At 39.1% G+C, this 14,564-nt stretch overlaps 1 protein-coding gene across 5 annotated transcripts in view; it reads right to left on the reverse strand.

The window, feature by feature from the left end:
* STX8 (syntaxin 8) overlaps positions 1–14,564 on the reverse strand; it is a 176,054-nt gene that overhangs the window by 55,356 nt on the left and 106,134 nt on the right. For 4 of the 5 annotated variants that reach the window (XR_003996692.1, XM_030535064.1, XM_030535062.1 and 1 more), the window contains exon 7: positions 12,135–12,236. The exons of the other annotated variant lie outside the window; for it this stretch is intronic. Coding sequence is in view for 3 of the 4 variants with exons in the window: in XM_030535064.1 (XP_030390924.1) it covers positions 12,135–12,236 (102 nt within the window). In the remaining variant the exon portion in view is untranslated. The remainder of the gene's footprint in view (positions 1–12,134; positions 12,237–14,564) is intronic. 5 annotated transcript variants of the gene reach the window in all.

Here is a 14,564-nt window from a genome sequence, read left to right on the forward strand (position 1 = left end):
TGCTAAAGATTCATATGTCTCTTCATGCGTTAATCACCATTACAGAGGACATGTGTCCATGCTGACGACGGGTTCTGCTCAATAACAATCCAAAGTAGTGCAAAACAACGCATGTTCATTTTCATCATCTGTGTCAGATGCCACCAGCAGAAAGTTGATTTTCTTTTTGATGGTTCAGGTTCCATAGTTTCTGCATCGGAGTGTTGCTCTTTTAAGACTTCTGAAAGCATGCCAGACACCCCCATCCCTATCAGATTTCGGAAGGCACTTCAGATTCTTAAACCTTGGGTTGAGTGCTGTAGCTACCTTTAGAAATCTCACATTGGTACCTTCTTTGTGTTTTGTCAAATCTGCAGTGAAAGTGTTCTTAAAACAAATAAGATGCTGGGTTATCATCCAAGACTATATGGCAGAATGCGGGTAAAACACAGAGCAGGAGACATACAATTTCCCCCCAAGGACTTCAGTCACAAATTTAATTAACACATTTTTTTTTAACGAGTGTCATCAGCATGGAAGCATGTCCTCTGGAATGGTGGCCAAAGCATGAAGGGGAATATACATGTTTAGTAGTGCCATGCGAACATCTGTTCTCACTTTCAGGTGACAAGTGAGCAGCATTATCTCCCGTAAATGTAAACAAAAACTTGTTTCTTAGTGATTGGCTGAATAAGGAGGACTGAGTGGACTCGTAAGCGCTGAAGTTTTACATTATTTTGTTTTTGAGTGCAGTTACGTAACAAAAAAAAAACTATATTTTTAAGTTGTGCTTTCATGATAAAGAGATTGCACTACAGTACTTGTATGAGATGAATTGAAAAATACTATTTCTTTTATCATTTTTACAGTGCAAATATTGGTAATAAAATAATATAAAGTGAGCACTTTATTCCGTGTTGTAATTGAAATCAATATAGTTGAAAATGTAGAAAAAACATCCAAAAAGGTTAATAAATTTCAATTGGTATTCTATTGTTTAACAGTGCGATTAAAACTGTGATTAATCACAATTAATTTTTTTTAATTGAGATTAATTATTTTGAGTTAATTGTGTGAGTTAACTGTGATTAGTCGACAACTCTAATTTCCATATTTGAATTTCCAACCAAAAAGGAAATTTTACCCAGGAAGAAAGCCCATTTTCCAATCAGCTCTATTCATAACTAACTGTTCTACAAACTATATCTAGTAACTCATTCACATTGCTCCTGTCACTGCCCGGGGTAGTGCATTGTATGCATTACTCTGTATTTTTTATTTACATACTTATGTTCAACACTTTATTTCTACATAGTTCTCTCCATTCCAATTAACTATTCTGACTGTGAGCCAGGGTGCCTGTTTCTCCATCAGATACTTTTAAATCAGATGACCTGGATGAATTTCACACATTACTCCAAATTTAGTCTCATCAGTCACTGATGCTGCACTAGAATATTCTCCTCTGACTTGAATTCAATGCCTTTATTTATAAACCCAGACCTCTTTGCTTCAGCTGCTTCCTAGGGTTGTGCCAAAGGTTTGAGAGCCATCCACTCTTGTCCCTAGATCCTACTATAGATTTACGTTTTGCAGCTGCTAATCTATAGATTTGAAAATGTATAGTAGAACCTCAGAGTTACAAACACCCTGGGAACAGAGGTTGTTCGTAACTCAAATATTCATAATTCTGAACGAACCATTATGGTTGTTCTTTCAACAGTTGATAACTGAACACTGACTTACTACAGCTTTGAAACGTCACTATGCTGAAGAATAATGCTGCTCTCTCTCTTTTTTTAAAGCAGTTAATGTTTAACACAGTACTGTACTGTATTTGCTTCCCCCCATCTCTGCTGCTGCCTGATTGTGTACTTTCAGTTCCAAATGAGGTGTGTAGTTGACTTCATAACTCTGGTGTTCATAACTCTGAGATTCTACTGTACTGTGTTTTGAAATCTGTGCCTTGCCTCATTACCTTACATTTTCCTGCCCTGCACAGCACAATCCACCCATCCCATTTGTTTTTGTTTATTTTTTAGTTCTCCAAAAGATTAGAGAAGAAAATGTTGTTCTCCTTTTCTCCCCACTATATAGTCTCCATTTGACAGCATTTTTCCTGTCATCAGTTTCACGTTCCACCTGTACAGCAAGCAGCCAGTGAGCTTCCCCTCATGCATGCATGGGGTCTTTTCTTCTTCCCTACTGCTGTGAAAGCATTTCAAGTGTGGTGGTAAAACCACAGAAATTGGCAGGGAGGACAACCAGACTTTTACCCAGACTTTAAAATTTAATTAATTCTAAACTCCTTTCCTTAGTTTTTCTTCTGGTGTGACCCCTGAGTGATCCCCTTCATTATTTCTTCTTCCATCCCTTGGAACACTTGTTTCTGACTCCTGAATCAATTCTCTGCCCTCCTTTGTGAATGTTGTGACAAATCATTCATGTCAATTTGCTACAACAGGTACCTTTCCTGTCATTGCTTCTGTACCTTCAGCTCCCCATTCCGCACTGCACTTTTAGATGAACCTGCTGCTGTCATTTTAGACTGTAAGCTCCGTGGTGCAGGGACTGCCTTTTTATCATGTGTGCGTAAAACAGTGGGCCCCTGCTCCTTGAATGGGGCCTCTAGACACTACTGTAATATAAATGAATAGCGTCTGAACATCCTAACAGAGCACTCTACAGAAACAGATGCTTACCTGCCTGCCTGCACCATGGTATCTGAGCACCTCATAATCTTTAATGTATGCATTCTCACACAACTTTGTGAGGCAGGGCAGTGCTATTGTCTGCATTCACAGATAGGGAACTGAGGTACAGTGAGGCTTGGGGACTTGCCCAAGGTCACACAGGCAGTTGGTGGCCAAGCAGGGAACTGAAGTCAGGTCTCCCAAGACCTAGGCTGGCAGACCATCCTTCCTCTCTATTGTGAGCTGTAGCAAATGTTATATACAAAGAAAACCTGTACGTGGATGCTTTACTGTTTGGTTACAGTCTATTTTCATATAAAGTAACATAAAACAGATTAGAGAAGGAATGCATTACTGAGGTGCAGACGACATTTCTAATACAAGAAGGAAACCATGTACTGTATAGAGACCACGTACAGCAAAAGACCAGAAAGCTAAAACTTCAACTGAATCTCCATTCATGTTGCAGCTTACTTGCCTTTTGTTATATTTTGTACATCAGAGGAACAAACCCGAGTAACTGCCATACATAATTGATTGTGCGTGTGCCCGTGCGAGTAAAAATGGCATAAACTAGGTTCTTCTAATCCGTCCCTGCATCAAATACAATGCTGCAGTCTTTTAGCTACATTGCAGTGGAAGTTCAGATTCCTTGATTATGAGAAATGATTAACATGGCATTGCTATATGGAATACACCAATTTTACCATTAGTGCTAAGCTGCAGGAAAGTGGAGGCTTCAATTTCCCTGTCCCACACCACCCTGTCGAAGGAGCAGTGCTGTTGATCCAATTTGCACTTTGTACACAATAAACTTCTTTTGTTTGTAGCATTCTGTCTCAGTGGTTCAAACGAAACACCTTTCCAGACAGCATTTCTTAAAAATGGAAGAAACTCAAGAGGAAAAACACACACACAGAAAATACAACTCACCAGGCCAAGAAAACTAATCACTTTCAAGCATGGACAGGTGACTCAGAACCAATGCCGCTTTCGGGAAGAATATTGGTGTAACCTTTCTGAGAAACAGACGGCAGGAAAGGTTGATTTAATGTCACACTAGACCAAGTTCTCCACTGCTCTAAAAATAAATAAATAAATTGATGGAGATTTGCTCATCTAAACACACAATGTACGTCAGAGGAACAAACCTGAGTAACTGTCATCCATAATTTATAAAGCAAATTAAGTTCATGGCAAAAATAGCTATTACTGAGAACAGAGGGATCGTAGAGTCTGGCAGGAAAAGGCTAGAGTCTGCATGAATCATTACTTTCTAGAGGAAACCTTATATCATCCAGGCTACTCTACTTTAAAATAATTGAAACCTCCTGAAAACTAAAAACAAACTAGCAAGTTTGGCAAAAATGCTGCATTAAAATTCAAATTCATTGGTGATTGGTTAAGATAAAAAGGAAGCCTGTTCCCAACTTACTCTACAGTAGCTAAAGTCATAGTTTCAATTTCGTCAGAAACCTTTATCAAAAGATAAGTGAAATGAACACTAGACACACATCTAACTGGGTCCATCAAGGATGAGTTCCTAAAGAAAGGCTATTAGATTGCAACGCCACCTTGTGGAACAAGAGAAAATCTAAAAGAGAAACAAACCCGGACTGACCACCACTTCTCTGATTAGATCTAATTTTACAGTGGTAGAAAGATTGCCAAGGGCATAACTGGTATGTAAATTCATTCATGGTTGCTTCTTATTATCTTGGAAGTTCAGAGTAGTCTTGAGTAACAATGCCGAAGACAGGCTCCTCCCCAGACCACTGTTAAGAATGAGACAATATAACCATGATGTCAGAAATATAAAACTTGCTCCTCTCTTTGCACTTTCTTTCACTGTGAAGAAGCCATCCCATTCCTTGCTGCCTCCTTAAGAAATATGCCTTCTCTCCTTAATCCTACTCCAAGAGCCTGCTAGAGGAGACCACCCAAGGAGTGTCCTCTGAATGAGAACTGGTATAGGATCACATAGACTTCAATCCCCTCCCATCTTTTGTTTAGAAGACTTCATCCCATTAGGGTACTTACCTATGATCTTGGTCAGAACTAGAGTCTAACCTTGAGTTCTACCAGGGGGGAGGGGGGGGGAACCCACAGAACAGAAAAATCAGACCATTAATCCACTTTGTTATTCAGTGGACCCATTTTAGATCAATACAAATATTCTTTTTTTTCCCCAAATTCAGTGTTTAACTTTATCTATACAAGTGAAACTGAACAACAGACCTCTATGCTAGCTTTCATAAGACCTTATTATTTGGTGCCTGTATTTTTACATCAGGGTCTTTGATGCAAAATTAACCAGTTCCATTAGTGTTCTCAAACCTCCAGTTTGAGATTTTTTTGAAGCATCTCAATTTGAATTTTACCCTTAATATTTTTTAAGTCATATTTTAGGTTTTTTTCTTAGAGCCAAAATTTCCCAAACTTGGTATAATAAACTGTGTATGTACTTTATTGTGCGTACAAAATCAAATGTATAAAGATCATGATTTCTGACTGCTTTTGAGTTCTGAATACAAAGAAACAGTGATGCAATTTAGCACATTCTCCTTTGAAAACCTGACCACAAAATTTTATGGAATAATTCCATTATAAAAGCAAATGTTTTGCACTATGCCATTCCTGTGCTGTCCAACTTGCTAAGCATCAATAGTATATTTCTTATGTTGCTTTTCACTTACTTGATCAATGGTTTATGTAAACATTATGGTAAAAGCTGAATGACAACACAACTGCTAACACTTCCTTAATGGAAATGGAAGTGGAAAGTGTCATCAGCTATCCTCCACTGGCATACACTTATATGGAAACGAAACAGAGCCAAGCAGCATACAAACATCACCTGCTTGTGGAAGATAGAGGATTGTCAACAATAATTTTAGCAGAAACAGCACCCTGACGAAGGGCTCAGTCATGAACCCACTGAAATCAATGGGAGATTTGTCACTGACTTCAATATGGGGGTCACTGGGCCTCCAAGGGGATACACTCAAAATGACAACAGGCCATAATTTGTTGGAATCTAAGCTGGGATTTTCATAAGCACTCAACAGTGGCCTAATTCTGCCCCCACTGAAGTCAGAGGGAGTTTTACCACTGACCTTACTAGGATTATATTCCGACCAACGTGGAGTCTTTTTGAGAATTCTACTTGAGGTGTTTATAAAACCCCAAATTCAAGGCAAATAAAATAAACCCCCTAATAGTTCTATCTCAATTGTACGTGACCAATGAGACAGTAAAAATAAAGTAGCAGCTCTTTGCAACAGCCCGCATCAACAGATCTCTTCATTTAAAACCAGTTCTCTCTCAGTGCATAGACAAGACTAGCGCATAAATCCCACCCCTTGATTAGAGACAAAGTCCATTAAGGAACCTGAAATTCTGTTTACAGAAATAGGACAGCTACAGAAACATTGAGATTGTGTGTGAACTTCATTTCAAGTTCTGATTGCATCAGGGATTCTCTGGTTTATTACTACTTTGGCTGCTAATGTTCTTCGACAATACGGATATTGCTGATGCCATGTCAAACGCATTAATAGTTTATATTATTCTCTTAGATTATTCCTCAGATGAAGTCAGAATCCTCTGCAAGGACAGTTGTCAGAAAAAGACATCATGATTTCAAATGAGGCACAACACACAGCAACAGATAGGAGTTGGAATAACAAAGATACTGTTTTCATGCAAAGATCACAATTATTTTTTGATAAATCCAAAGTAACACTACTGAAAACCAATGGGTTTGTCTGCATTTAAATCAGTGCCACTGAGATCAGAATTGGACCCCATACTGCTAAAACTGATTTGAAAAGATACCTGTGAGGTGTCAGTTCTTTAGAAAAGCTAATGCTCATTTGTGAGCTTTTTCTGACGTAGAGAGACACAGTGGGTGAAGAAAGAGCTCTTCTTCAGCCCTGGGGAAAGTACTCAGATGGTCACAGCTAAACATAAGGTTGAACAGATTGTTTGAGTACCTTTCCCAAACCCGTAGAAGAACAGTGTGCAGCTCGAAAGCGTGTCTCTTCCACCAACAGAAGTTGGTCCAATAAAAGATATTACCTCACCCACCTTCTCTCTCTAATATCTTGGGACTGACATGGCTACACCACCACTGAAAACATTTTCTGACTTTAAAATTTTTTGGTGCTGGGCATGATTGGCGGTGGTGGAGAATGAGTGAGAAATACTAACAGTAACATAGACTCATAGACTTTAGGGTCAGAAGGGACCAATGTGATCATCTACTCTGACCTCCTGCACAAAGCAGGCCACAGAACCCTACCCATCCACTTCTATAACAAACCCCTAACCTATGTCCAAGTTACTGAAGTCTTCAAATTGTGCTTTGAAGACCTCAAGCTGCAGAGAATCCACCAGCAAGTGACCCATGCTCCACGCTGCAGAGGAAGGCGAAAAACCTCCAGGGCCTCTGCCAATCTGCCCCAGAGGAAAATTCCTTCCCGACCCCAAATATGGCGATCAGCTAAACCCTGAGCATGTGGGCAAGACTCACCAGCCAGCACTCAGGAAAGAATTCTCTGCAGTAACTCAGATCCCATCCCATCCAACATCCCATCACTGGGCATACTTATCTGCTAGGTTACTAGTGGAGTTCCTCAAGGATCGGTTTTGGGACCAATCTTATTTAACCTTTTTATTACCTTTTGTCTAATTTCACTAAATTTCCTAGTGTCCAGTTTATACCTATTCGTTCTTGTGTCTACATTGGTACTAAGCTTAAATAATTCCTCTCCCTCCCTAATATTAATCCCTCTGATATATTTATAAAGAACAAGCATATCCCCGCTCAGCCTTCTTTTGGCTAGACTAAACAAGCCAAGCTCTTTGAGTCTCCTTTCATATGACAAGTTTTCCATTCCTCGGATCATCCTAGTAGCCCGTCTCTGAACCTGTTCCAGTTTGAATTCATCCTTCTTAAACATGGGAGACCAGAACTGCACACAGTATTCCAGGTGAGGTCTCACCAGTGCCTTATATAACGGTACTAACACCTCCTTATCTTTGCTGGAAATACCTCGCCTGATGCATCCGAAAACCGCATTAGCATTTTTAACAGCCATATCATATTGGTGGCTCATAGTCATCCTGTGATCAACCAATACTCCAAGGTCCCTCTCCTTCTCTGTTGCTTCCAACTGATGCGTCCCCAATGCATATCTAAAATTCTTCTTATTAATCCCTAAGTGCATGATCTTGCACTTTTCACTATTAAATTTCATCCTATTACTATTACTCCAGTTTACAAGGTCATCCAGATCTTCCTGTATGATATCCCAGTCCTTCTCCGTGTTAGCAATACCCCCCAGCTTTGTGTCATCCGCAAACTTTATTAGCACATTCCCGCTTTTTGTGCCAAGATCAGTAATAAAAAGGTTAAATAAGATTGGTCCCAAAACCGATCCTTGAGGAACTCCACTAGTAACCTCCTTCCAGCCTGACAGTTCACCCTTCAGTATGACCCGTTGGAGTCTCCCCTTTAACCATTTCCTTATCCACCTTTCAATTCTCATATCGATCCCCATCTTTTCCAATTTGGCTAATAATTCCCCATGTGGAACCGTGTCAAATGCCTTACTGAAATCAAGGTAAATTAGGTCAACTGCATTTCCTTTGTCTAAATAATCTGTCACCTTCTCAAAGAAGGAGATCAGGTTGGTTTGGCACGATCTACCTTTAGTAAAACCATGTTGTAATTTGTGCTAATTACCATTGACCTCAATGTCCTTAACTACTTTCTCCTTCAAAATTTTTTCCAAGACCTTACATACTACACATGTCAAACTAACAGGCCTATAGTTACTCGGATCACTCTTTCTCCCTTTCTTAAAGATAGGAACTATGTTAGCAATTCTCCAGTCGTACGGTACAACCCCTGAGTTTACCGATTCATTAAAAATTCTTGCTAACGGGCTTGCAATTTCATGCGCCAGTTCCTTTAATATTCTTGGATGAAGATTGTCTGGACCCTCCGATTTTGTCCCATTAAGCTGTTCAAGTTTGGCTTCTACCTCAGATGTGGTAATATCCACCTCCATATCCTCATTCCTGTTTGTCATCCTTCCATTATCCCTAAGCTCCTCATTAACCTTATTAAAGACTGAGGCAAAGTACTTATTTAGATATTGGGCCGTGCCTAGGTTATCCTTAACCTCTTTTCCATCCTCAGTGTTTAGCGGTCCCACTTCTTTCTTCGTTTTCTTCTTATTTATATGGCTATAGAACCTTTTACTATTGGTTTTAATTCCCTTTGCAAGGTCCAACTCTACTTTGCTTTTAGCCTTTCTCACTTTATCCCTACATGTTCTGACCTCACTAAGGTAGCTTTCCTTGCTAATCCCGCCCTTCTTCCACTCCTTGTAGGCTTTCTGCTTTTTCTTAATCACCTCTCTGAGATACTTGCTCATCCAGCTTGGTCTACAACTCCTGCCTGTTGTTTTTTCCCCCTTTCTTGGGATGCAGGCTTCCGATAGTTTCTGCAGCTGCGACTTAAAGTAATTCCAGGCCTCCTCCGCATTTAGATCCACAAGTTCGTCAGTCCAATACACTTCCCTAACTAATTTCCTTAATTCTTTAAAATTAGCCCTCGAGAAATCAAAAACCCTAGTCCCAGATCTATTTTTGTTTATCCTTCCATCTAGTTTGAACTGAATTAGCTCATGATCACTCGAACCAAGGTTGTCCCCTACAACCATTTCTTCTATGAGGTCCACACTACTCACCAAAACCAAATCTAAAATGGCATCCCCTCTTGTTGGTTCTTCAACTTCTTGGTGAAGGAATCCATCAGCTATCACATCCAGAAAAATCTGAGCCCTATTATTCTTGCTAGCACTTATCTTCCAGTCTATATCTGGGAAGTTAAAGTTAGAACTACAGTAGGAACCTCAGAGTTACAAACACCAGGAGTTACAAACTGACCGGTCAACCACACACCTCATTTGGAATCAGAAGTACACAATCAGGCAGCAGCAGAGACCCCGAAAACCAAACAAACCCCTCCCCTCTCAAAACACTATAGTACTGTGTTAAACGTAAACTACTAAAAAAATAAAGGAAGAGTTTAAAAAAGGATTTGCAAGGTAAGGAAACTTTCTTAATTTAAATAAAACAATCACAGAAAGTTAAAAAGCAGCATTTTTCTTCTGCATAATAAAGTTTCAAAGCTATATTAAGTCAATGTTCACTTGTAAACTTTTGAAAGAACCACCATAACATTTTGTTCCATGTTACAAACATTTCAGAGTTTCGAACAACCTCCATACCCGAGGTGTTTATAACTCTGAGGTTCTACTGTATGTACTGCCCAGTATAGTTATTACAAGATAACCTAATGATCAGACAGTCAAAGAGTAACTAGCTAGTTGAGGCCAGTATATTGTTTACGTATGCACAAATTATTATGCAAACACAGGAAGACCCACTAGGGTAGACTGAAAAGGGCAATACTGCAGCAGGCAGACCTCTCCACCAAAAGAATTTCTTTTCCAATGCGAACAGGTAAGAGGGTAGTCTGTGGGTCCTCCTAATTTTCCAGTTTTACAGCCTCTTACTCTCGAAACCTGTATCACAATTGCTACCTTAATTGTTGGGGAGGGATTAAATTATCTTGCAACATTGTCTGGGTACTACATTTATATTAAGAAACTTTCAGAAAGGGAGAAAATATATCTAAGAGCTGAGAAATTATTTGATAGCATTCCATAAGAAGTCATTTTCACTACTTCCCCTGATTTGTCATTTAGTTTGGCAGTTTCCCATGGTCATATAGAACAGTGATTTTCAAGCTTTTTTTAATTTGCAGACCACTAACAAATTTTGAATGGAGGTGTGGACCCATTTGGAAATCTTAGACATACTCTGCAGACCCCAGGTTGAAAACCACCAGTATAGAAAATAAATGTAAAACCACAGAAATTGGCAGGAGGGAGCAAATATATCAGATACTACTTTAAGTTTTAATTTTGTTTAGACTGCCTAGATTTTGAGTTTCAACATACAAAAATATTACAAAATAAAAATATGTCAGTCACATCTAGATTCTTTCCACAGCTGATAATTGTTGGGTTAGGTTGACAAGTACTCCTCCAACAAACTAATCTGTAGTTGGCATTCTGAGCTTCACTTAAACAGATTAAAAACAAGCAGGTCAATTTAATTCACAGATTCATACATTAAAGGCCAGAAGAGATTATTATGATCATCTAGTTTAACCACTTTCATAACACAGGCCATACAGAAATGACTTGATGAATTTGTACCAAACCCATAACTTCTGACTGAGTGAGCTAAAGCATAATATCTCATAGAAAAACATCCAATAAAACTCATCATGTCCTTAGGTAAATTGTTCCAATGGTAATTACCCTCTATTAAAAATTATGCCTTAATCTCATCTAAATTTGTACAGCCAGTGGATCTTTGCCTGCTAGATTAAAGAACCCTCTATCAACAACAAGAAAATCTTTTCTTCATATAGGCACTTATTGACTGTGATCAAGTTTCCTCCTAGCCTTCTCACTGTTAAGCTGCATACATTGAAACTCTTTTAGTGTCTCACTATAAGGTAGGTTTTCTAGAGCTCAAAATCATTCTCCTACTTCTTTTCTGAACTCTCTCTGGGTTGTCAACACCCTTTTGGAAGCTGTGGACATCACAAACGAACACAGTAATCCAGTAATGGTCTCAACAATGCCATACACAATGGTAATATCACCACTTCTATTTCACATTCATCCAAGGATCACATTTGTTCTCAGCCACTGCATGTCATTGCACGCTCATGTTCAGTTCATTTTCTGGCACGACCTCCACGTGCTTTTCTCAATTATAGCTTTCCAAAATACAGCCCCCCATCCTATTAATATGATGTCGATTCTTGGTTCCTAGATGTACAACCTTTCGTTTAGTGGTATTAAAATACATGTTGTTCAAGTGAGGCTCCCAGTTTACGATGTGATCCAGATCGTTGTGTGGAACTGACCTGTCTTTAGTTACTACTCCACCAATTTGGGTGTAAACTGAAAACTTCACCAGCAATGGCACCAGATCAACATATAATCCCTGTGGGACCCCACTAGAAATGTCTCCTCCCAGCACTGAACGATGATTTGCCATTTACAGTTACTTTTTGAGATCAATCAGTTATCCATTTTTAATCCATTTAATGTGTACTGCATTGATTTTGTATAGTGCTACATTTATAATCAGAAAATTGTGATAATTAGTCAAATACTTGACAGGAGCCTAATTATATCATATCAACACAGTTACCTTTGTCAGCCACATTTGAAATCTCAATTATCAATAAAAAGAATTTTCTTGAGAGGGGAACCATAGCACATACAACCTTCTTGGCACCAGGGATAAAATTGTTCCTGTGAATTTAACATGAATGTGGAAGTAACACAAGCTATTTCCTACCACATGAAGTTGACTTTTTGTCCACCATCTTCACATGATGGGTTTGACTGCGCAGTTTGTCATCCGTATTTGCTACCAAATTGGTGAGGTCATCGATGATCTCTGGGGAAAAGTAGCAGCAAAACACAACAATTAATATCTGATGCTCTCTGCATCACTTCTGAACAAACTAAATGTAGACCCCCCCCCCCCCCGATCAAAAAAACAGCAAGAGGACCAAAATCATGGCCCCATCATTACACAGCAGACTAAAGTTGGTGGTTTGGGTAAAAAGGCATCATTTAGAAACCAGTAGTCAAATCCTACTGAGGAAAGTAGAAAGGACCATAAACCCTGGCAAGACAAGTGTACAAATATGATTAGGCAGGCCAAAATAGAACTTTGAAGAGCAACTAGCAAAAGACACAAACGAAACAGCAAAAATATTTTCAAGTATACCAGAAGCAGGAAGCCTGCCAAACACTTAGTGGGACCACTCAAGTAAGACAAGCTGTTGCAGAAAGGCCAAATGCATACTTTACAGAGTCCTCACAGCACAGGATGTGAGGGAGATTCCCACAACTGAGCCATTCTTTTTTCAGTGACAAATTTGAGGAATTATCCCTGATTGAGTTGTCCATGGAGGAGTTATTGGAACTAGTTGATAAATTAAACAGTGATAAGTCACCAAGACCCAATGGGATTCACCCAAGAGTTCTGAAGGAACTCAGATATGAAATTGCAGAAAACTGTGGTACATAGTCTGTTGCTTAAAGCAGCCTCTGTATCAGATGACTGGAGGATAGCTAATGTGATTCCAATTTTTAAAAAGGCTCCAGAGGTGCTCTGGCATTACAGGCCAGTAAGCCTAATTTCAGTACCAGGCAAATTGGTTGAAACTAAAAAGAACAGAATTATCATACATATAGATAACCATGATACGTTGGGGAAGAGTCAACACAGTTTTTGGGATGTAAATCATGACTGACCAATCTATTAGAATTCTTTGAGGGTGTCAAAACAGCACGTTGACAAAGGTGATCCACGTAATACTTGAACTTGAACTTTCAGAAAGCTTTAATGAAGTCCCACACCAAAGGTTCTTAAGCAAAGTAAGGAGTCATGGGATAAGAGGGAAGGTCCTCTCATGGATCAGTAACTGGTTAAAAGAGAGGAAACAAAGAGTAGGAATAAATGATCCGTTTTCACAGTGGAGAGAGGTAAATAATGGGGTCCCCATGGAGTCTGTATTGGGATGTGTGCTGTTCAACATATTCATAAATGAACTAGGGGATAAACAGTGAGGTAGCAATGTTTGCAGACAATACTAAATTACACAAGATAGATAAGTCCAAAGCTCTCTGTGAAGAGTTACAAAGGGATCTCAGAAAACTGGGTGACTGGGCAACAGAATGGCAGATGAAATTCACTGTTGACACATGCAAAATAATGCTCATTGGAAAACATAATCCTAACTATATACACAAAATGCTGGGGTCTATATTAGCTGTTACTACTCAAAGAAATCTCAGAGTCATCGTGGAGAGTTCTCTGAAAACATCTGCTCAATGTAAAGCAGCAGTCAAAAAGCAAAGAGAATGTTAAGAACCATTAGGAAAAGGATAGCTAATAAGACAGAAAATATCAGAATGCCACTATATAAATCCAAGGTATGCCCTCACCTTGAATACTGCGTGCCATTCTGGTTGTCCCACCTCAAAAAAGATGTATTAGAATTGGAAAAGGTAGAGAGAATGGCAGATGAGGAGAGATTAAAAAGACTGGTACTGTACAGATTAGAAAAGAGACAACTGACAGGGGTATGATAGAGGTCTATAAAATCACAAATGGTTTGGAGAAAGTGATTAAGGAAGTGTTATTTATCCCTTCACATAGCACAAGAACCAAGGGTCACATGATTAAATTAAATAGTCAGCAGGTTTAAAACAACCATAAGTAAGTATTTCTTCATACAATGTTGAGTCAACCTGTGGAAGTCGTTGCCAGGGGATGTTGTGAAGGCCAAAAGTATAAATGGTTCAAAAACGAATTAGATAATTTCATGGAGGATAAGTTCATCAATGGCTACTAGCCAAGATTGTCAGGGATGCAATTTCATGCTCTGTGTATCCCTAAACCTCTGACTGCTAGAAGCTGGGACTGGACAATAGGGAATGGATCACTCGATAATTGCCCTGTTCTATTTAAATTTCCTCTGAAGCATCTGGCTCTGACCAGTCAGAAGACAGGCTATTAGACTACATGGACCACGGGTCTGACTTAGCATGGCTATTCCTATATATTCTTATTTAAGAGGCTCACAATTGCAGTTTTTGTCAATGTTTCTGCAAGCACTACCTCCATTGCAGTGATTGCAGCAGGACAAAATGTAAGTTTTACATTGTTTCAATACACTGCCATGTACAAATGGCAATTCTACTTATAGCCAAA

This window comes from Gopherus evgoodei, chromosome 15 (genome assembly GCF_007399415.2).
Source record: "Gopherus evgoodei ecotype Sinaloan lineage chromosome 15, rGopEvg1_v1.p, whole genome shotgun sequence".
Classification (NCBI taxonomy): Eukaryota; Metazoa; Chordata; order Testudines; family Testudinidae; genus Gopherus; species Gopherus evgoodei.